Source organism: Heliangelus exortis, chromosome 1, assembly GCF_036169615.1.
Source record: "Heliangelus exortis chromosome 1, bHelExo1.hap1, whole genome shotgun sequence".
Lineage (NCBI taxonomy): Eukaryota > Metazoa > Chordata > Aves > Apodiformes > Trochilidae > Heliangelus > Heliangelus exortis.
This window is the reverse complement of record NC_092422.1, coordinates 107224373-107248027: the sequence shown is the minus strand read 5'-3', so window position 1 is coordinate 107248027 and position 23655 is coordinate 107224373. Positions and strand designations below refer to the sequence as shown.

Below are 23655 nucleotides of genomic sequence, written 5' to 3'. Positions count from 1 at the left end.
GAACAACAACTCCAACCATACACATATACAACACGCAAAAAAAAAAAGAAAAAAAGAAACAACCCTATAGTCTCAGCCACTAGAACATGCTCTGCAGTACCACATCTGCATGTTTCTTAAATACCTCCAGGAATGGTGGCTCAACCACCTCCCTGGCCAGGCTGTTCCAGTGCCTGACCACTCTTCCTAATATGTAGTCTAAACCTCTCCTGGTGCAACTTCAGGCCATTTCCTCTAGTCCTATAGTTATTTATGTGAGAGAAGAGGCCAGCACCCACCTCCCTACAACCTCTTTCCAAGTAGTTGTAGAGAGCAATGAGGTCTCCCCTCAGCTTCCTCCAAACTAAGCATTCCCAGTTTCCTCAGCTGCTCCTCATAAGACTTGTTCACCACCTTGGTGGTTCTCCTCTGGAGATGTTCCAGCACCTCAGTGTCCTGCTTGTAGTGCAGGGTCCAGATCTGATCACAGTTTCCAAGGTGTACCAGACCAAAAGTTATTCTGTGTAGGTAAGGATGCTGGTTCTGAATACAAGCATTCCTCAGTGCTATAATAGAGTTTGAAAGACTCTGTTGGTGTACAGCTCATACACAAGTATTCAGTAGAACACAAATACACAGAGATTTTGTGTAATTAATAACAGATGTTGTGTGCTGAAGTTTCTGTTTCTTCACTGAGATTACTAAAACTTTGTCAGACATCTACCTAGAAAACTCTTTCTTGCTATTCTTCTCTGTCCCCCCTACACCTCTAGGAAATAAAGCAAAAACCATTGCTAAAACCAGTAAGTAACATTATATTTAGCCATACTTCTGTTATGTAAATATACCTCTAAATAATATTTTATTATTTTCTTTTCAAAAGTTCTCTATTTAGTGAATGAAGGGTTAAGTCTGGATAAGTTACATTCAGGCTTTCAGGTAAATAATAAATTCAGGTAAAAATAATTACCTGAATAAAATAAATAATTCAATGTCAGTTTTCCTGTTGGAAGTATTCTTGCTCATGGAGTAAAAAGTTGCAGTGTAATTCGTTACAGTAAACAGTTTTTTATTTAGTATGAAGTAATATTACGCTTTAAATTAGCAGACCGGAGTGTTTCCAAATACTTAAAGCATGAATTACAAACCTGCTGGGTACAAAGTGTTCACCTGTGCATAAAATACTTCCTAGAGTTCAAGGATATGTTTTGGGTTTTTTTAATTTTAAAGCCTGCCTTGTTTTAATATTCTTTTTTGTAATTCTTGACAAACTGAAATAGAGATAATCAAATTTGTGGTTTTGGGCTCTTTTGAGTAGCAAATTACTATTTTCATGACAGAACTGTTTGTCTTGCCACTTGGTATTTTGGTATATGAATTATGGGGTTTTGTGCCATCAAAGATAATGTGTATATCTAATGCCTTTTTTTTTTTTTTTTTTTTTTCCCTAACTCCTTTGGTTTTGGATATTGCACCCCAGAGGTTCATCAGTAGTAATTTTATTCATTATAGTTTAAAAAGTGGAATTCTGCATGTTATGGTTATCAGCTTCCTACATTCTCAGTTTCATTTTCTGCTGTTGTAAGCTGTAAGTGGCATATGGGGTTCAAGTTGTACTTCTCATTTCCCAAAACACTGCCAATTAAGATGCTGGCTCTGGGACATGTGAATATGAGACAAGTACGAAGTGCACTTTTGAACTTTATTTCGTATCAGTAAATCTGTATTACTAGCTGTATTTCATGGGTTATAAATCAGTAGCAGTACTGAATTTTTCCTGTGGCTTGAAGCACATTCCGAGTGTTTCCATGTGACAGGTTTCTTTCTAGGTCCCATCCATCTTGTAGGAGAGAGTTGTGATTCCAGCAGTGGTGAAGATTCTTGGTAGTTCAGGTTCTCCATTAGAAATGTGTGGGCTTTGAATTTCATTCTCACAGCGTGTTCACCGGGATGGACACTGGGAAGCCAAAGATCTGGAAGACGGTTGCCTACATATGGTGGATTTCCTAACCAAGTATATTAAATTGTAATTTTAATATTTTAGTTTATGGGTCTTCAAACCACAGACTTTTAATGTGAGTTGTCTTATCTCAGAGTCCTGAGACTTAATCTTCTTTATCAGAAGCGTAAATAATTTGACACAGTTCCTGACCCATGAGCAGGAAGAGGCCAGGGGAGTGAGATAGTGTGAAGGTCAGTTTGTCTCTCATCCTTTGAGCTGTGGATCACCCATTGCCATTGAAGTCATGATCAGGACAATATAGAACACCATATGGTTACCACTGCAGGGCTATCTTTCTGGCAAATAGAGGATCTCATTGTATGCTTGCTGGTTCTGCTTAAACTTTAACCTCTGAAGCCACAATTCATCAAAATAAATAAAACAGTGCAATCTTTGTCTAATATTTTTTTTTTTCCCTCTACAGAGTTACAAATGCAGACAACAGAGTCAAACACAATCACATTTATCAATACATGTTCCCAGCAGGCTTTCATTTATGTTTAGTGCTGTGGCTTGTGAAAATAAACAACACAAAAACAACTGCCCTCTCTCCTGTGCAGTCATTTTCATTTTGAGCTTGGCACAGTATGTAATCAGTGTCTTACTGAGAACAGTGCAAGGTTAATTTTTAGTGCCACAGGACCTAGAAGTTAGGCAATTTGAATGTTTGAATACAAAACCAGCAGTGCTGTAGTATTCAGTATGTTTATATCCAAGATAGTTCTGGCAAAGAAATGAAACTTGAGCAAATAAAAGTAAGCTATAGAAAATTTTAGCATTACAGCTAGTGAGCACTGTTTAGCTTTAGTCATTCTCTAAAACATATTTAATCTCTACAGTAGGGTATTGATATCAATGACCATAATCAGTGTAGCTATCTCTTGAAGCACATTTGTATTGTTGTACCAAATGAAATTTAAGTGTCATATTTACATGCCAAGGTCATACGGGGGAATTTTGTTAGTAGGATTACAGGTCAGGATGTTGTGCTCCTGATAATGTTTGTCAACCTTCTGTACTGTAAGCAAACAAATACAGCTGTATAACGAGATTTGGATTTGAGGTTCTTTGTGAGGCTTCCCTAAAATATGATCATTCCTAAACTATTGCATGTATTACATCCTCAGGAGACATTTGACTCCTGCTCGGTTTACAGTGACCTGTGACCCAGGTCTACAGGAAAGATGCTTTGCATGATCTAGGTAATGTGGTGTGAACAACAGGTTTTTTTTTTTTCAACCATTTTTTGTGGTTTTGGGAGCCATTTTATCTAATTAGCTTCTGTTTACAGAAGACTGAAGTTGATTGAGCCTTAAAGCTGCCCAATGGCTATAGGACTATAGCTAACTTTTTTTTTCTTCATATAAAACTATAGTTCCTTGAAGTTAACTTTTTTGCAGTTCCCAATGTGTACTTTGTAAAATAATGAACTAAGACTTATTAGAAAATTATTAAACTCCATCTTACTGCTACAGTGTAGAATTGAAAATTAGGTGATGCTATTGTTCATCAAAAGGCTTTGGTTCAAGTCCTGATTGAGTTACTTCTGTTTATTTATCTTACATTAAGTTAGACATGAGTTTCTCTTTCATCCTTAGCTTAACATTGAGAAGTAATTGTTTAATAATATTTTAGAGCCTTGAGAAATTAAGAGCTCTTAGCCAGAGGTTGAGAAGGTATCTGGACTGTTTCCAGAATTCCCAGTCTAATCACTTTCTTCTTCTTGAACTGAAGTGAATTAATCTTTTAGAGAATATGAAATGTCAAGCTATGAGTTCCTGTATTAAACATATTTCTCATTTAAAATAATTATGAAAATACATGCATAGAAGTAGCTTTCCCTAATTGCATGGTGAGAAAATAAATTTGCGTAGAATTGCAGTAAAAATACAATAATTATCATTAGTCTTTTGCCCCAGCAGTAGACAAGAGAATGATAGCCTTTTTAGACATATTTTTAACTTAGCTTCTTAAGCATAATGACTCTTCTCTGATACCAAAATTGCTTGATTTTCTAGACTCTGTGTTACAGTTAGTTTTAAAAACTGATACCAGTTTTATTTTTTCTTTATTGCCATGGTCACAATACTTGCCAGGCAAGGGATTGGAGGGAGCAATGTTACACTTTTCAGGTTCATCTCATAGCAATTTCTGGTTTATCCTTATTAAAGGAAAAGTATGATGGCAGAGACAGGATTTCTGATGTTTCCTCTAAGGATCAAGTGTCTGTGTTGCTTTCTACAAGAATAAAAAGGCAATCTTAGGAGGAAATGTTTTCAGTTTTATTGATGCCTGGTAAGAAAATCAAAATATTATTTCACATACTCTGTAAACAGCAGAGCTGCTGACTGACTTTTCTTAACCTTTTGTCACATGTTCCATGAGTTGATTCTGAGCTGCTGTAGGGAGGTGAGGGCTGTGTTAGACCTTACATGAGACCATGTGTACCAAAAGCTATTGTGTGTGGGTAAGGATGCTGGTTCTGAATATAAGCATTCTTCAGTGCCAGAACAGAGTTTGAGTGTTCTTGGTGTACAACTAAGGCATGGGAAGTAGTGTAGGCTGTGGCTATTGCTGCAGATGAAATGTGTGGCAAGGATATAGGAGGAGTAACTCTACATGGAGCTGTTTGAAAAGGAGAATCTGGACAGTGGGATCAGTGATCTTGCATCAGCTGAGTTGAAGCTGAGACTGGAGAAGTGGTGATTAATGACTAACTTGAGTGTTTTTTAACATTTTTCTGCTGTTAGTAATGGTAGTGAACTTAGTAGTTTAAAGAACACTGCTGACGAATTCACTTTTCAATAAAGTGTGAAACGATGAATGGAAAAGCACAACTCTTTAAGCTGTTATTAAGAAATGATGCTAAAGATGGGAGTATGGAGATGTGTTAGCATGCAACTCTGCTTGGCTGAGGGATATCAGAAAAGACTATTGGCATATGATCTAAGTAAAGACAAAACAGCCCAAATACCCCTAAATGATGGTAATTACACTGAGCAGCCTTTTATGGAATTGACTGTGGGAGCCATCTGTCATGGAAGTTGTTTGCATTTTCAAATTAAATTGTTCTCTCGTATGAAGTTATGAAGCATTAACTATGCTTCACTCATGCAAATTAAACTTTCCCATTTCTAGATTAGTTCTCCATCATGCCAGGGAGCTGAAATGTTTCAAAGGACTTTGAGGTCTCACAGAAGGGAGTCACAATTCTTGCCCTTCACTATCTGCTGTGCATCCAGGGGTGTGATATAAAAGGCAGTTATCATGTTGGAGGCCACAGATCCTGAACCTTTTCTTTGAATCTGTGGAGCTGCTTGAAAAAGGGACCAAATGCTTGAGGTGGAGGGAAGACCACTCCATTCAGCAGCAATCTGCTGCATGGTTACTTTGGTGACAATGCCATTCCAACATCAAGTCTGCCAGAAAAAATGGAAACAGGGACATGCATCTCTGAGCATGTCCACAGAGCAACTGTGATCCTGTGATTCTGTTATATTTGCTTTCTCGGGTACATTGTACTCCCCTTCTGTTTAACATGGAGTTAATCTGGATGGGAGAGGTGAAGTTTTCCTTCACATGTGTAGAAGAATTGCTCATGGCAATAAGTATAACTTCTGGACTGGCTGGTAATGTCTGATCTTTTTACGGAGTGATCCAGCACTTTTTAAGGAATGAATAGTGAATTAGCCACCATCCCAGAAACTCGTGCAGTATCCTGTTTTTCTGCCTCAGCAGACTGTGCTTACCAGTTTATTCATGGTCTGTGGAAAACACTGGTTGAAGGCTACATAGGTCTCAGAGCAGCTGGAATAACGATGCTTGGTATTTTTCTCTTTTCATTTTTGCTCTTAGAAAACAAGCAGATATTGTATGGATTAAATAAAAAGACAACTATGTAAAATTTGTTCAGAACTCCACATCCATCTTTGGTTTAATCATCTAAGAACAAATCAGATGTTCTGTTGGGAAGTATCTATTTGTATTACTTGTCCTTGTGCAGTAGTACTGCCAATTATATTTATTAGCCCTAAATATTAAACAGCTGGCAGAATTCCTTTGTATATAAATAAGACATTTGAGACCTGGAAGAATGCCATTCCTAGTACAGCCAGCTGGTGCTTTTTACAGTTACATTCAGCACAACACTACTGAATTTCACTGTACATTCAGTGCTGTATTAATGACAATAGGAGAACATGGGGTGGTTTGGGATTTCTGTAGGAAGTGATTTGTGTAAAAATACATTGTTTTGAAAGACTGGCTGTACCATGGAAATGCTATATTATGCACCTGTTTTGTGCATTTTGAAATACTTTTGTATTTATGTGTTTTGGTGCCAAAAACAAAGCAACAAACAGAGGTTTTTAAAATGAGAATATTTAAGTGTCCCTGTGCTGCAAATGTTTTTTACTTTCTATGCTGTGGTGATGTTTTTCTGTGTAAGTAGTGGTTTCATGCTTAGAAATTTCTGCTTGCTGCTGCTTCTGATATCATTAGTTTATGGTTTGTTTGGTTTTTATTCTAATGATTGACTCTTTGTTAGAGTCCAACTAATAACTCAAATAATAACAAATAAATCCCCACTATTAATTTGTTCCTTCTGCATAGTAGAAAACTGAAACAAATTATTTACTTAACCACTGAATGGTTTGGAGAAGAACTAACTTCTTTCCATTCTTGAATGACTATGCAATGATAATTTCTGTGTAAGGGTTTGCCTGGAGTACTTATCTGGCTACATCTGAACATAGCCCCTTAGGTGAAGCAGAGGAAAATTCTGCAGGACCTGATGCTTTTGTTTGTATTATTATTAAATATTAATAGGAACTTCTTGCTGGAAGTGTCATGTCTAACAGCAAGTGTGAAATCATCTCTAATTTTAATTGCTGAAGCCACCATTTTTTAGCAGATTGCCATGTCCACAGCCTTGGGCAGGTTCCATTTGGGATGAAATTCTGCTTGCCTAAGTACCTGTTGTACTAGACAGCTCCTTATTCCTGTCTCTGAAACAGCTACACTTGAAGGCTAAATCTTACACAGTTTGTACAATACTCATGGATGAAAGGTGATTTGATGTGATAGTAATTCAGTACAGATTTCAACAACAGGGACTGTTGTTTTGAGAATTTCCCAGAAAATACGCTTTAGATGTGAGATAAATATTGTTGAAAATTGTTTCTCCAGGAGACACACAGTCTAGAGAAAAATAAAGCTATAAATGTTTTGCTTGTGCAAGCTGTGAATAGGTATTTGAATGATGAATTCAGATGAATGTTAACAAGTCAGATGTTTTCCTCATTGTAGTGACCTTTTTACCTCACCTTGATTTAGAAGGTTTTGCTTCTAAAAGGTCAGAATCAGCTGTCCTTACAAGTTTAATGATGAGGTACTCAGCTGTCTAGCAATTAGAGCAGGGGGAAAAAAGTTAGTTTTACTTAGATTTCTGCAGTTTGTTTTAATTATTAGTCTAGTACTCCCATAATAAGGTGTGTGCTCCTGTTTTCTTAAATACTGTGTGTTTGTGTGTGCTTAGTACCAGTTGCACTTTTTAAAAAAACACATATTTGTTGAAATGTTTAGGTTATTTTACATCTGAGATAAGAGTTCTTTAAAAACTAAGAGGCATTAGTGCATCCAAAACTTCTGATGTTTGAGACAGGAAGTGGGTCAACATTTGTTAAATTATGTGTTCATTTTTTTATGCTTTGAAGAAGTGAAGTTTATATACTGAAAGATAATTCAGGCCACTATGGCAACGTATTTTGTGCTATAGGTAGCAGAGGAGGATGGAGCTGTAGTAGGCAGTCTCATTGTTTCCACCTTCCTCCAAGTCTGGTCTGATTTTCTGACCATTCTATGATTCTATGGTCACATCATGGGATACAGTTCCTCTCTGGTCCCCTGTATGGTCATGTGCTGGAATCACATGTTGGCTTGGGGAGAATAAGGGTGGGCTTGCTTTTCTTTAAATAAGTAAATAAATAATATACTAATATATATTTTTAAAACATTTTCTGAGTTTCACTGTTTTGGCTTTGCTTATAGTGAAGGAAGATAGTGGCAAAAAAACAAAGAAGCAAAAGATCAGAAAAGAATTTTCTGTTATATTTGGTTGTTTGGATACCAATTCAGGAGCTTGGTGTTGGATGGCAAAATGCTGTGTCAGTTTTTGTTGGCCAAATTTAGTATCTGATTACTCTTGATTAATTTCTCATTTCACCTGAGCTCTCATCAGACAAGAAGTAAGATTTGTCTCGATTGTAATTCTGAAATTATTTTGCTTAGTTATAAAGAAGTCCCAGCTTTCAAGTTGAGGCTTTGAACAGCCTTCTGAATGCAGTGCTGTGCTGTTAGGTGTGTTTCATCTCCTCCTGCCAATGTGAAAACTTCTGTAAGTAACAGAACAGAGAGAAGAGCACAGTGTTAATACTAGGTGGATCACAGGCTGAATGTGTTGTGTGTAATTTTATACCAATATATCCTGCTTTCAACCTTAAATTCTCTCTGATGTGCTTATTTTTTGTCACGGGAGATCTTTGCCATTTAACAGTTATGAATGGCTTACATAAAATCATAGACTAGTAAAACAGCATTAGGAGAAAGTGTACCAGAGCTTGTGTGCTGGAAGGATTTATGCAATAGTAATGATAACTCCGTGGTGTTTGTAACTTAATCAGAAGACTCTGGCAATGCAACTTCCTCTTCTTTCATTTGCAACTTAGAAAAAACTCCAAATAAAAGCTGTAGGAATAAACAGTACCAGCAGCTAATTTCATTAACTTTTGAAAGCGAACATAGAAGCAAACTTCCATTGTACTTCCTAAGCTTCTTAAACTTCCAAGTTGTATCATTTTCTGTCCTGTGATCTCAGCTGATTGGCATTTATGGGCCTTGTGTCAGCTTCTTTGGTGATTTTATGAGGAAAGTGTTTTCATATTGATGAGCTGGTCAGGAATGCATTCTTCTAGGATGCGGTCATTACAGGGGGTTTGTTACTAGCAAGCTTTCAGGGCTCTTGCATCCTGTTACTATATTGTTAAACTTTTATACAGTATGTGGGAAAGTTCCACTTTTCATTTGGTTTTGAATTATTTTATTCTTAGTCTCAAACTCTCCTAAAATGTGTGTTAATTTTTGTTGGCTGTTTGATTTCTTCACTTCTTCTCAAAATTTTGGCTGTTGTTTATAGAAATCTGTCCTTCAATACATTTTTACAGTAACTAATTTTTTAATTCTATTTATTCTATATTTATCTATTTATTCTATAAATTTCTAATTCTAATTCTCTGTGTCTTGTTATGAAATTGAGTAGGATGCATTAAAATTGCATTCAGTTTGTGAAAGCTTCATTCATTTACTAATCTGAATCTAGACATATTTAATGTTACAGTAAAAAAGTCAACAGAAGATCTAAGTACTAAAAGGAGGCCTGAAAGTTATTAATCTTGCCTTAAATCTTGCAAACTGTTTCCCAAATGTGTGCTTCAGCATGATGGAAATATTTGAAATATTGCACAATGTGCAATAGAGAAGGAAAATGTTGGACTGAAATATATACCTATGTATGTTTAATTATGATATAATACCCTATTATCATACTAAAAGATGTTTAGGTCAAATTATCATATTCAAAGTTCTTTTTAAAAACAGTACAAATGTTATTTGGATAAATGGTGAATATTATCATGCCTAATCCTTTCAATCTTGGCCTCTTATTTTGCTATGATATACAGTATATCGGATATTTCATACTTAACATAAATTGTGGTTTCAGTTAATTAAGGTGACAAGCACAAAGGTGTAAGAAAACTACTTGTAGGTCTTTTGCATTCTTCTATAAAGATAGAAACGTCTGATGATGATGACTTGTCTCTTCTGTTGTGGTTTCCCTCTGAGCAATATTATTTCTTCATTTTTTAGTCCTTCTTGAAAGTCCTGCTTATCACTAGACGTCTTTCTTAGGAGGTGGGGTTTTATTTCGACATTCAACTTAGGCTGTGCACATACTTTTATTAAAGTTCTGGCAGATGTCCTTTGAGAGCAAGATGAAGGATTCTTAGGCAAGTTTCAGATATATGCCAAAAAGTAAATTAAAGTTTTGAATGAGTGAAGAATGATTTCCTGCACTTAAAGGCAGATCACAGGGCATTGTGTAAAGCTGAGGGATGCTTACCTATGATGGCAAAAAATATACAAATCAACTTGACAAGGATGTCAGGTTCTTTGGTTAATAATGTTTGCTGGTTAATAATGTTTATTAGTATCACTTCCATTTCTGAAATAAGAAAATTAGCCTAACATTTGTACATTTCTGGCTCAGAAATATTTCTGGAAGAACTGGGGAAAAAAAAGAAAAGCCAAATATATTTTGTAGTGTGTATCTCTTTTTTAATGGAATGTACTTTTCACCTGAAGTGGTTTCTTTATGGTCATACTCTGTTCTACTGAACTGCCAGCTCTAAAGTCTTTGTTCTGTTAAAACAATTATTTCATATGAAATTAGCCACTGAGGAAAGCACTAGTTCTAAACAGTATAATATTGATTAATTGCTCAAATGTCTCTGATCAGTGATTGCAGTATTTTCAGTATTTACAGGAACTAAACATGTATTAAGCAGATTTGGAATATTTCAGCATTTCCAAGTGCTGCCTGAAACCCTCCTATGCCTAGCTTTGAGCTCATAATTGAACACTTTGACCAGGCTTATAAATAGAGATTTTAGGGATTGTTTTTTTTTCTATCAAGACCTTAATAGAAATGCATAGTGCCTACACTAATCTCAGTAAGTTAAACTACTGTGCTTGGCCTATTTGTGAAGCCATTGCCTCCTTTTTAGAATTATCTCTGGTGCAAATGAAACTTCACAGGTATGTAATCATGTGTTTATGCAAGGGAAAAGAAGATCCCACTTAATAGTTTTTAAACTCAGAGGTGAATTTTTAAGTTTCATGGAGAAGCATAGGTCTTCAAAGGGTTAAGACCTTCAAGATTTATGAAAATAAGCAATAGGAGGGGAGGAAGAGAGACAGATGGCATTAATGCTCTCAATGAGGATGAGACTTTTTTTTTGAACTCACCTTTTATTAGACATCAGAGTCCGTGCTGGAGACCAGACATGAGACACAGAGCTGTAGGAAACTAGGCTTCATGAATTCTATTGCTCCTGGTTGTTTGTTTACCTCTTTTTATTGTAAATGCCTGGCAACCAAGGGAGAAAAAAGAAAGAAAGAAAAAGAAAATATTATCCAGTTGGTATTCTGTCAGTGAAATGTTGAGAAGTTGCATGCACTGACTGTCTGAAAAGAGAAATTTTTTGTTTGGGAATGGAATTGCTTGAATAAATAGTAGAAAGCAGAAAGTGTGCATACATGGGGATGCATACTTTTCTGTCATTGCTCAGAAGGGCATAATAAAGGTGTGGGTTTTTTTGCTGCCTGAAAACCTATACTGAATACTAAAAGGAAATAGTTCATAGCAGGGTCAATTTTAAGTATTAAAACAAGAAGTATTTTTCAGGTAGAATTTGAATGGTGGTCTGTAGAGGCTTATGTGAACACCTCAGATAGTAAAAAGCAATTACTGACCAAAAAAACCTAATTGAGTTTTGAAATTAGCAATGATTTCACTGCTTTGCTCCTCATGGGTGGGACATCCTTGCACATGGAGATTTTTGTGTGGAGTTTCAAAGTAATTTCTATCAGTCACTATTTTTCTTCTAATCTTTCAGCACCATATTGCCAGTCTGTGTTTTAGCATGCACAGTGGTAGCATGTGGCTACACACACAGCTACATGTAGTTGTATGCATGTTCCATCTAGCCACTATTAGAATTATTAATTTATGTTAAAGGACAGATGGACATTAACTGAAGTTATGTTCTTACCAACTCATACCAAAATTAGTCATCATTATACCAAATTTCTTAAATGAAAATAAAATCATAAATAAATCATAAATAAATCCTGTTAGTCTTTTGCCTGACAGACATTGTTAATGGAATCTCAGGCTGTGCCTGGGTTGAATAGGGAACTTGAAAAAGTATCAAACTCCATTTTTAGTAGGAGGCTTATAGTTTAGGAGTTTTGTACAGATGTGGCAGTGAAAGATAAAACCTAGTTTATTGGAATCATGCAGTTGCATATATGTTGTGTTGTAAATCACAAAATAGACTTAAATTTCTTAATTTAAACTTAAGGGTTTTTTTTTATATATATTAATGATAAAAAAACTACAAAAACTGAAGAGTGAGTGCAAGAGGAAAGATGAAAGAATTGAGGAGATTTATCAGTCTCGTGTCCTATATTCCCATAATAAAGGAGAACTTTTTAGTTAGATTATCTAGAAACTAACTTTAAAAAATGGCCTACATTCACTTATGTACATTCCGTTTTGTAGAGAAAATGGAAAGAAAAAGAACCAACAAAGCCAGCAGTCCAGCACACTTTGGCTGGAAAAGAAAGTCTGTTACAGAAAGGAAAATCCTTTCCGTCCCAGTTTTGTCAGTCAGTATGACCAGATGAGTTTAGACTGTCTCACTGGGGATCTCAAAGAGATTTTTCTATGTTACTGAAAGCACTCTTTTGTTTTCTGCCATTAAAAGTTTCCAAAGAAGATCTAAAAAATGAAAAGCAAACAAAAGAATGCTTTCCAGAAGCCAAATGACATTCTCGGGAGGAAGCAGTGCTATGGAACTTCTGGACATGTTTCAGAAGTGTTGAAGGTGTCTGAAGGAATTAGGGAAATATGATATAAATACTGTGTAATAATATGGATCCAGAAATGTTGGTCATACCTCTGTTCCTTCCCACTTAATAACAAGAACGAATCCAGCACCCAAAGCTTTGTATCACAGCCTTAGATTTCTAGCTCCCCTATCAGGCTTTTATAAAATCCCTGCTACAATTCTGTAAATATTTTTTGTAAAAGAAATTAAAATAAAATGGATTCAGCATCCCTATTGGACTGCTTGGAAGCTTGTCCTGTCACTTTGTTCTTTCTGTATTTAGAGCCTGGCTATTTATTTCCAGTCTCACTGTGGCCAGGACTGATGTATACCCATTAGTTCTGTAGCTTCACAGCACTGAAAGAAAGAAGTGCCATTTGGTACACCTTTGAAGTGTAATGCCCCATGAACCAGTTACCCAAGTAATTTCATTTAACTGAGGTGAGAATTAGATTTAAGCCCCACCAGTGTCTGCTTTACATGGTGTAAGAACAGAGTTTTCATACAATCATTCTGCGAGCATCTCACCAGATTTTCTTTAAGTTCTCAACCCAGCTCCCACCAACATCCTCTGTCCTCTGTATTACATAGTGCCAGTTCCTTCCTCTCTGGCTTCTCTAATTCCTGAGAAAGTGTCTGTGCCCACAGTCTTTGCATCATCTCTCTGGTGCTCCATTTTCTCTCTCCTTGTGACCTCTTTTCCTTCATTTTTCTGCTTATTTTGCTCATAACTTCTCATTTGTCTTTTCCATCTATCTGGATAATGAAAGCATAAATGGTTCTTATTTACTCTTAGCAAAGCCACAAGAAGATGAAGTTTTGTGTGGGAAAATGCAGTATTCTTAGAAACAGATCTTTTTGAGGTCCAGGTGGGTGTCCATGGTAACTAAATTTGGGTGGCCATACTTTCTTGCTGGGTTTCTTGCTCCTTGCATTACATTCTTGTTCCTGTAGAAATACTAGTGGTTGCACCAGTGGGAGAGTTGATTGAATAGAAATTAGGCCACCTCCCCATGCTAGTTTTCCATGGGATGGGGATGGTTCTGGGAAGCTAAAAGTGGGAAGAGGGGAATCTGAGACTGCAGCAGACTGGACTCTGTGCATAAGGTGAGAAGCAGCATGTTTAGATAGGTTGCCTTATATCTAAATATCTGCCATACATCTGAAGTCTTTCAGTGTGTCTCACATATCTGTCATATTATTCTTTCTGCATTTCATTGTCTCATTTCTGTTTTGGCTAAATTCCTCTTCATCATTTTACAGTATCCTTTTATTTATTATAGTTACCTAACTTTTGACCTGTTCAAGCTCTAGCTGTCCAGGTTCCTGCATACTCAGAATGCTTTTCTTTCTGTACCCTAAGATACAAATGTCTTTTTTTTTTTTTTTTTTTTTTTTTTTTTACATTCTGCTGTTGGAAAATAACAAGATTGGAAAATAAACTTCCTCACATACCTATACTTGTTTGTGTATGTATGTCTTTCTTTTTCAATGCTACCTTGTTCTGCTAGCTGTTTAGGAATATAGGTCAGAATTATGCCTATATGAAGTAAAACTGCACTGAATACTGTAATATCAAATAGACTGTGGTGATGCAGCACAAGAGGTTTGCTTCCTATTGCTATGTAGCCTCTTAATAGCCAGCATGTTTTTCTGGCCATACTTTTTTTATAAAGCTGAAGTACACATCCTCAGCTACTAATGGATTGCTTATTTATTTTTATCCTTTGTGTAATGATAGCAGATTATTAATACTGAAAAAAAAATCTGTGAGAGGCATAGTCCTGTTTGGGTACTATGTGATCCAGCAGCAAAACTCAAGTGCAGTTTAAGGAAGAGGGTTTTTTATAACAGTTAAAGTATATATAATATATAAATATATATGAAAGTAACTGGTTGAGCTAGCACCCAGTGTGAGTCTTGGGCTTCCATTCAGCAACACTTCAGCATTAAATGATTTGCAATTTTGCTGTTTATGCAAGGGGACTAACAGGCACTACAGTTGTTTTCAATTTGGTCTTTGCTGCAGATTAGTGAAGTGATAATTGCATGTTTTAACTTCTAGGTGAAGAACACAGTGCTACCTTTGCTGAGCAATAGGTACATCTACCTTCAAATCTCTTTGTAAGCTTGTTGGATAAGAAACTTCTGAACAAAATTATTGCAGTGAGGCCTGTTCAGAAAAATAATATGATGTGGAGGTGAAATACAAGTTCCTGATTTTTTTCTGTCTCCCACTGCGCACGTAACATATGTTGAACTGATTAGAAATTATATGGAGGAGATAATAAGTAGATCACTTGTGAATCATTTTGAGCTGCTTTAACTGTCCATAAAATCAGACTTCATTATATTATCTAGGTTCATCCAGTTGTTGTAACTGATTTTTTTTTTTTGTCAAGGTAAGACCTACAGCTTCATGGGAGGCAGTTATGTGTCGGAGTGGCTTTTTGCAGTGGGATCAGATTATTGGCTCAGGGGCTGTATTTGTTTGTAGAAGAACATCAGTCAGAGGAGGGTCCTCCACTCAGTTTTGGGAACTTGGCAGAGGCTGGAGCCAGAGTTCAACTGTGTCTTATGCAGGAAAGACCCTATCTTTGTGGCTGGGCTTTGCTGGGCTGCCATGAGGTACCCAGCTCTCAAGTGGCCAAGTGCTGTAGTGTGGTAACTTTGACTCAGAAGTTTACTGAACTTCTATCTCTCTTTGGCAATGTAGCATGTTATGGCTTGCTGCAACATCTCAGCTGCTGTATACAGATCCAAGATGGTGTTTTTAACTTTGTTGAACTAGTCAGGAAGAGATAAAACTTGTGTACAGTCAGATCTGTAAAGTGAATTAAAATAAACTTTGTTTCAATTAAAGGAAGAGTATTTATACTGCTTTTATCTTCTGGTTTAATAACATTATTTAAAATCACATCTTCAGTGGTGCATGGACAATTTCATTGTGCACACCAGCTTTTAGTCATATCAAAACTTCCTTAAGTTAGTGGGTTGGGACTGAGAACTTTCAGATGTTGCTCTAATATGGACAGTATTTCCCCCCTTTTCTTTCTTTGTATGTGTAATGTATACATGTAATAATGTAATACAGACAGTTAACACTTCTTCACCTCGGTTTCTTTATACGAAAAGTTCTTTCCTAATGCTTGCTCTGTAGTCCAGTAAGGTCCAGCAGCAAAAGGTACTTGTGTAAAATGAGTAGTTGTTAGACTATTACTAACAATAATAGAGATCTTAAATAGAATATTGATGAGATTTGATTTTTAAGGGAGGATGTTCTTCTGGTAGAAATTTCGCTTCCCCAAGCGTGGCAGCGATTTCCGCACAATATACTTAATTTTGCCTGCTTTTCATCTCCAGTTTTTGTACCATGCTGCAGAAGCTCTACTGCTCCCCAGCTCTACTGCATCTGCTTGTGTGGGGCAGCATTTGGGTTTTTTGCAGAGGGTGTGTACATGGGTGACAGCAAAGCATGCATCTTTATAGCTGGTGTGACACTGCATGGTCTATTAGTTTGTGCTTTGTTATCATGATAGGAGTTTACCTCTTTTATTTGTCTAATTAATTTTGAAGCATAGCAAAGAAGATGATAAGGCTCAGGGGGAATCCTACAGTGTGTATTATTGCCTGATGGCAGAGTATAGAATATGCAGAGCCGGGCTCTTCCTTGCAGTACCCAATGAAAGGCCAAGAGGCAATGGATGTGATTGGAAATACAGGAAATTCTATTTAAACATAAGGACCAACATTCTTCTCTGAGTGCAATCAAACCCTGGTACACAGGCTGCCCAGAGAGGCAGAGAAGTCTCTGTCCTTGGAGATACTCAAAAGCCTGACTGGACAGGATCCGAAGCAAACTGCTCCGGCTGTGACCCTACATGAGTAGGAGTCTGGGCTAGAATACGTGGAAGGTTTTCTTGCAACTTCAGTGGTGTAGTGAGTCTGTAACAGGTATTTTTCATTGTAATGAGTTTTTAATTGTATCATTTGAGTGGTAAGGCACTTCATTTTGTATTTTAAGCTTAAGGTTTTGTGTGGATAAGAGCTGAAGAATGATGACTTAAAAAAAAAAAAAAAAAAGAAAAAAGAACAAAACAAAAAATGGTGCTAGTCATCCATTCAGGGAGAACAGAAAGATGTATTTTTAGGCTCTAAGATGAGTATGGTAAGTATTTTCTGCAAATGCTCCTGTAAATTTTACTTTTTCCAGGGATTGATAGATATTTCACTTGGCTAAGTGCAGCTTCAGAAATCAGGTTGGACTGGTACATAAGTAATTCACACATAGGAAATTCATTCTGTCCCTGTCTAGGTCAAGTAAGTTTGTCAACTGGTGAATGATGTGAAACCAAATGGTATTCTTCAAAAGATATTTTAATGTCGTATACTGTATAGTCTGTGGAAGAATTAAGTAGCCAATGAAGGGTAAGTTGGCAGTAATTTTTAATAACTCTGGAAATTGGGCTGAGTGTGACTGTTTGTCCAGAGAACATATTTCCCAAGCAAAATAAATTCTCATGCTTTGAACAAATTTATTTTGTCACATTGTATTGCGCCTTTATGGAATTTAAGTGGGAGTCATTGGCTTTTGTTTGGTAAGATTTTAAAACTTGTTTAATCTTTGAAATACAACTTGATTTTAACTGAAAACATAGTGGTGTCCCAGTGAACCTCTTCTGTTTGAGGTGAGTGTGGTTGTAGTAAAGACCTGTTGGATCATGAGTGAAGAGACAGCGATGTATATTGTTTGAGAAATCACAGGTTTTAATAATGCAAAACAGCTGTAGCATTGCTTTCCTGCTACATTGAATTAACTTGGTAAAAACTGCCTTTGCAATGGTGAATTCTATGTTCATTTAAGATGTGTATATGTTATAGTAGGAAAAAATAATGCAAGTTCAGTGTGACTTAGCTGTCTATTTTAGCGCTGTGTAGGCAGAGTGATTGTTGCTTTTTCACAGCTTTTCTTTATAATGTGATTTTTATTGGTGTAATCTTTCATCTTAAAATCTTCCTTTTCTCTCTTTTTATTTTTATTTTTTCCAGTGGGAAGAGATCAGTGGTGTTGATGAACATTATACTCCAATCAGAACTTACCAAGTGTGCAATGTTATGGATCACAGTCAAAACAATTGGCTGCGAACAAACTGGATTCCACGCAATTCAGCTCAGAAGATATATGTAGAGCTCAAGTTTACCTTGAGGGACTGTAATAGTATTCCTCTAGTTCTGGGCACTTGCAAAGAGACCTTCAATCTGTATTATATGGAGTCTGACGATGACCATTTGGTAAAGTTCAGAGAGCATCAGTTTACAAAGATTGACACCATTGCGGCTGATGAGAGCTTCACCCAAATGGATCTTGGGGACCGAATTCTCAAGCTGAATACAGAAGTCCGTGAGGTGGGGCCTGTGAGCAGGAAAGGCTTTTACTTGGCTTTTCAAGATGTAGGTGCATGTGTTGCCTTAGTCTCAGTGCGAGTGTACTTCAAAAAGTGCCCTTTCACTGTCAGGAACCTCGCCATGTTTCCAGATACGGTACCCATGGACTCCCAGTCACTGGTGGAGGTGCGGGGTTCCTGTGTCAATCATTCCAAGGAGGAAGAACCACCCAAGATGTATTGCAGTACAGAAGGAGAGTGGCTAGTGCCCATAGGGAAATGCTTGTGTAATGCTGGCTATGAAGAAAGAGGCTTTGCCTGCCAAGGTAACAATGCGCTCCATGTTCATAGTTCAATTATTATTAACAGGGGCTTCACTGTATGCCCCTCCTTTGTGTATTGGATCATGTTCATTTTCTCTGAATTACTGAGGCAAATATATTAGTGCGTAGAGTCACCATGAAAATGGGGTTTATTTAATCTGTGTAAATGATGTAATTCGGTAAAAATTGTTTATAAGAGTCGACAAGTTTTAGTTAACACAGTATGTGGCAAGTCTAGTCTCTCTTACTACTCATGGACTTCTTTTCAGTAGATTATAGTTTTCTGAAATGCATTGCCTGTGTCAAAATATTTGAATTTTTGTGTTGTTTTTTAAAGTTCTGTGGCTTGATGTGTAATATTTGCTACTGACCTGTGTTGATTAATTGGGATTGGTCAGAAGAAAATAGATAGCATTGTTTCAGGTAGCATAGTTCCTAAATTCAGATACAGTTGAAAAATTAATATATAAATTTCAAAAATATATCTTTATGAATACTCACATATTTAACTCAAAATTATTTTCTCCAGACTTTGGTTTCTTCCGACTGGTTATGTGAATGCTCCCAAGAACAAGAATACACAGGGATGTTGACTGTTTCCAAAAATGGTCTTTTAAATGTTAGAGAAATGCATATTATACTTACTTAGTTTTAATATCAAGTAAAAATGCGGTGTCTACATTTTGCTTTTCACAAAAGTATGTTTTGAAGTTTTTTACTGAAGTTTTTTACTTAAACCTCTCTTCACAGAGTGCCTTAAGAGGTGCTGGTTGTGGCAGAGGGTCTTCTATTAAATAATTAAATAAAAGTTAAACAGTGATATCTGGAAATAACATGGATGAAAGGAGTAGTTGCTGAGCTACTTCTTGTGGGATGTGTTTTTGTGTACATGCACATTTGCATATATCCATAAGAAACAAAATTTAAAGTATTCTGAATCTGGTTGAGAGGGCGTCTCTTCCTTTTTTGTTGGTCCTTCAGTTATCCTTACATCAGGCAGGCAAGTCCTGGGGAGCTACTGGGAGCTTACTGGACCATAGCTAGGTCATTGTGAAAATTGTTGTTTTAATTAAGGTGACATTTTCTCAGAAAATGCCAGGGAGCTGTTGGAGGAAAGGGGTAAGACTGTTTTGTTTCGCTTTGCTTTTAAGTAGATTGTAAGTTGATTTTGCCCTAAAAAAAAATTAACTGGGTAGCTGAGTCCTTTGAGGACATTTTTTGGAAGATAGATACCAATATTAAGGAGAACTAGTTAAACTCCTCTGTTATGAGCTCAGTCCAGGAGGGGTTATTTTTCTATTCAGAATGCTTTACCTAGGGCCTCCTATAGCTGCACTTAAAAATACTAAAATGTTAGTGTTATTCTTTACCAATGTACATAGTATTGCTTACTGTAGAGCCTTTGCACTTGTAAATGATTGAAAGGTATTGTTTTAGAATTTCAGCTACACATGAACACAGAATGAGAGGCACTCAAAAAGTGTCAGACTCCAGTTGAGGAATAGTTGAGCATCTCCTATGCCTGGGATAAGCAAGGCAGCTCCCACCAAGTTCTGCAGAGACTAGAAGTGAGGTCACATCCATGTGTGACTGTATGATACATCATTTGGGAGGTATAAAATCAGACCATAGAACTCTCTCTCTTTTCCTCTTTTGATTTCTCTGTCATCCTCCTTCCAGCTATTTTTTTTTTTAATTTTTTTTTACTTCCTCACAGTTGTTGTCAAGGGAACATATATGATGAACCATTAAAAACAGTTACAGGTCCTTCTGATTTATTCTGATTTAACACATGATGTTCTATTAAATTTTTTATGGGAATCATACTTACCAAATATTTTCTATGTGGTGTGATTGAAGTAGCATTCTAAAAGTTATTCAAACCAAAGCCTCCCATTAGCTGGCATTGGTAACTCAGCAGAAGTTGGAAACCTTGGAAAAAAGGAGTTTAGTTTTTACCTCAAGCTCCTGACTGCTCCTGCACCTTTTCTTTTATTTTTCTTCTTTTATTTTATCCTTCTCTTGCTCCTTTTTCTACGGTTTTGAAGTTTAAGGGATTTTTTTTTTTTTGGGTGCTTTTGTCAATAAAAGGGCAGTAGAGATGGAATTGTCAAGTCTAAAGAAAATCCAAAATGATGTTACAATCATGGGCTGGAATGTTAATAATTTAGGAAAAAAAACATTTCAGGTAAAGTTTGGAAAAGTAGTAGTAGAAATCCTGATTTTCACAGTAATTGGAAACATTCAACACCTTAGTGTCTAGCACTACTTGATCATGCATTCAGACTCTTTCTGATTTTGTTTCCATAGTGCTGTTTTTGGAAATTGTCATTTTTACATTAGCAAATTACTGATAATTATGAGTGATTATTAAAATATAATATGATCATATACCCAATGGTATATGACCGGGCTATTTAAGTTTCCTTCAGAACAGCTTTTTTTGGTAGTTGGAAAAATATTAAGAAGCAGTCATGCCCTCAAACAACACAAATTGTATTTTTTTCCATGACTGCTCCTTTTCTTTGCATAGCCAGGAAAAGATGACATAAGGCTCAAGCCTTTGATTGTTAATGGATTACATGTAAAATTTTGTTAATGGTGTAATGTCAAATATCTGAGGGGTATGTGTCAAGAGGATGAGACCAATCTCTTTTCAATGGTGCCCAGTAATAGGACAATGAAGGTTTAAACTGGTTTAAATAGGTTTAAACTAGAACATGGGAAACTTCCACCTCAACATGAGGAGAAACTTCTTTACTGTGAGGGTGATGGAGAAAGGTTATGGAGTCTCCTTGTCTGGACACTTTTAAAACCCACCTGGATGTGTTCCTGTGTGGCCTGCCCAAGGTGATCCTGCTTTGGCAGGGGAGTTGGACTCAGTGATCTGTAGAGGTCCCTTCCAAACCCTAACATTCTATGATTCTATGTACTTATAAAAACATATGTGTTTTTATAACATATTTGTATCGAAGCTCTTAAAAGGCAAAATTGAACTGTTAGCTTTATTCAGTGTGTTGGTTCTTGTTGGAAAGATTATTGCTCTGTTCTGAGTCCTGCCAGTTAATAAGCATTTTACCTGTATGATACATACCTGTCAGTCAGTCAAAAAATCAGGACCAATTTTACTGTGAACAACCTTGTTCTCATTATTGTAGGTGTGTGGAGAGATGCTTTCTTAAAGTGAGTTGTATACCTCACCTTTCTATCTCTGTTCTTTATGGTATACTTTAGGTTAACAGCTTAAGATTTAATGCCTCTTCTAGCAAAGACACTTGCACCTTTTCAGTATTTTGGAGGGAGCAGGTTTGTATAAGATAGAGTAAGATGTGTTGGGGGGAGGAGCACTCTTTTTTTCCCCCGTAGGAAATATATCTGTTATTTAACTAAATATGGCATTTGTAATCCCCTGCAGACTGTTTGTTATATCTTTGTTAGTACTCACATCATAGTGTTACTGTCTACTTAACAGACTGCAATATTTCATGGTTGTCTTCCTGACATGTTGGCCAAACCGCCTCTTTGTAGGATCTCCTCTCTTACAGTGTTTTAATTTGTTTTAGTTAGAAAAAAATCAGTTGGCTGCAACTACATGCTGAACCTGATGCTTTCTAATAGTCTCTGTGCTATTCCCCAGGCAATAAGAACTCACCTTTTTCGTTTGGACCCTATCAAACAGCCATAGTAGATCAGATTAGAAGTTTATCAGCCTTCATATTCTTTCTCTGACAGTGGCTAATGGTAGATACTTAAGGAAAAAATATAAGAAACTGTATAAAGTGCTTCTTTACTGGTCCTAAGACTTCCAGTAGATCTTGTAAGAAAAACTGGGTAATAAGAATCAGTGACCTGTCACCTGTTAATTTGTCTGGTTTTTTACTCATATTCTTAGTCTCTGTAAGTTTTTATGATGGTGAATGGCATAACTTGTGTGAAAATCATATCTTCGTGCTTAACACTTTCAGTGTTAAGTCAGATGTAAAAGGTCTTCCTTGAATAGTGAGGAAATAACTACTCCCTTTTCAGATTCTCCATTAACAATTTTCTAGATCCCTTTTATGTCTAAATCTTATCTCTAATACCTGTTTTCCCAACTCTCTCTCTACCAGTGCTGTCTTATCTGGAGGACAGGCTAATTGATCCATACCTTTGTTCATCCTTTTTGACTGTCTCTGTACATATTCAAAGCAAACAATGTGATTTTCATGAAAAGGGTAACTAGGCTTGTGTGTGTTGTTTGAGTTGCACTAACGTAGTGTTTGTAACAGCCCAAAGACCAATAAAAGAAAAGGAGCATTCACATCACCTGCCCAGTGATTTGTATGTAGGGAAGCTAGGTTCAGTTCTGTTTTGAATGCTACAGCAAAGCCATAGACATCACAATAGATGTGAAGGTTGGCTGGTTAGTTAGGCTAATAGTATCAAAATAAGTGGAGAAAGGTAGGAAAAATGTTAGGTAATATGTCTTTAGTTCTGTAATAATCTGGAAGTATCTGTGGAGAAATAATGGAAACCTGATTTCAATAGATGTTTTTTTAAATGCAGTAACCAGATGATAAAGGAAATCCTGCACTGGCAGGCTTGGACTAATAAATCTCTTCCATCCTCAATGTGTCTATTCTTTTGGTGGTTTATTTCATGCACTTCAGAAAGACTAGCTGAACACAGAGAAAGATATTTTTCACTATGATCTTCCTAATTAGCACGCATGCAGTGGGCACTTGTTTATTCATGTGGGAGTATGAATGAGCTTGAATGTTCTTTTGAATGCTTAAAACAGGTGACCCTATGGGCCAAAAGCAAGCTTTGTGGCTCCAGTTACTGAACGGGAAATTAAATTGTTGAGCCTGAAAAAAATTACTCAAAAAATCACACATTTTCTGCATGTAATAATTTCAAGGTACAGTTTCTAAATTTTAGTTGTTGGAATCAAGTAAGCCTGAATTGTAAATTTCCTATGTATTACTATCTAATAAAATTTTAAATTTTAACCTTGAGTGACACATTTTCTATAAAAAAGCCAGAAATAAAAAGAGAATGTAATCCAACAGCCCTTCCGTAGGTATCTAATTTTAAGCAATTAATCAGGTGGATTGAATGGGAGAAAAACAAGTGAGAGGTAAAGTAGTGAGAGGTCAAGTTCACCCACTGTACCTGTTTATTGTAAAAATGACTCCACAGAATTTTCCCTAACACTAAATTATTCAGTACTTCAAGTTGAGAAAATCAAGGTGAGCAAA

The 23655-nt window shown here is 36.4% G+C and overlaps 1 protein-coding gene across 2 annotated transcripts in view; it reads left to right on the top strand.

The window, feature by feature from the left end:
• The window catches only part of EPHA3 (EPH receptor A3), a 226142-nt gene that overhangs the window by 54878 nt on the left and 147609 nt on the right, over nt 1-23655 (top strand). For both annotated transcript variants that reach the window (XM_071757064.1, XM_071757057.1), the window contains exon 3: nt 17758-18418. In XM_071757064.1, the coding sequence (XP_071613165.1) occupies nt 17758-18418 (661 nt within the window). The remainder of the gene's footprint in view (nt 1-17757; nt 18419-23655) is intronic.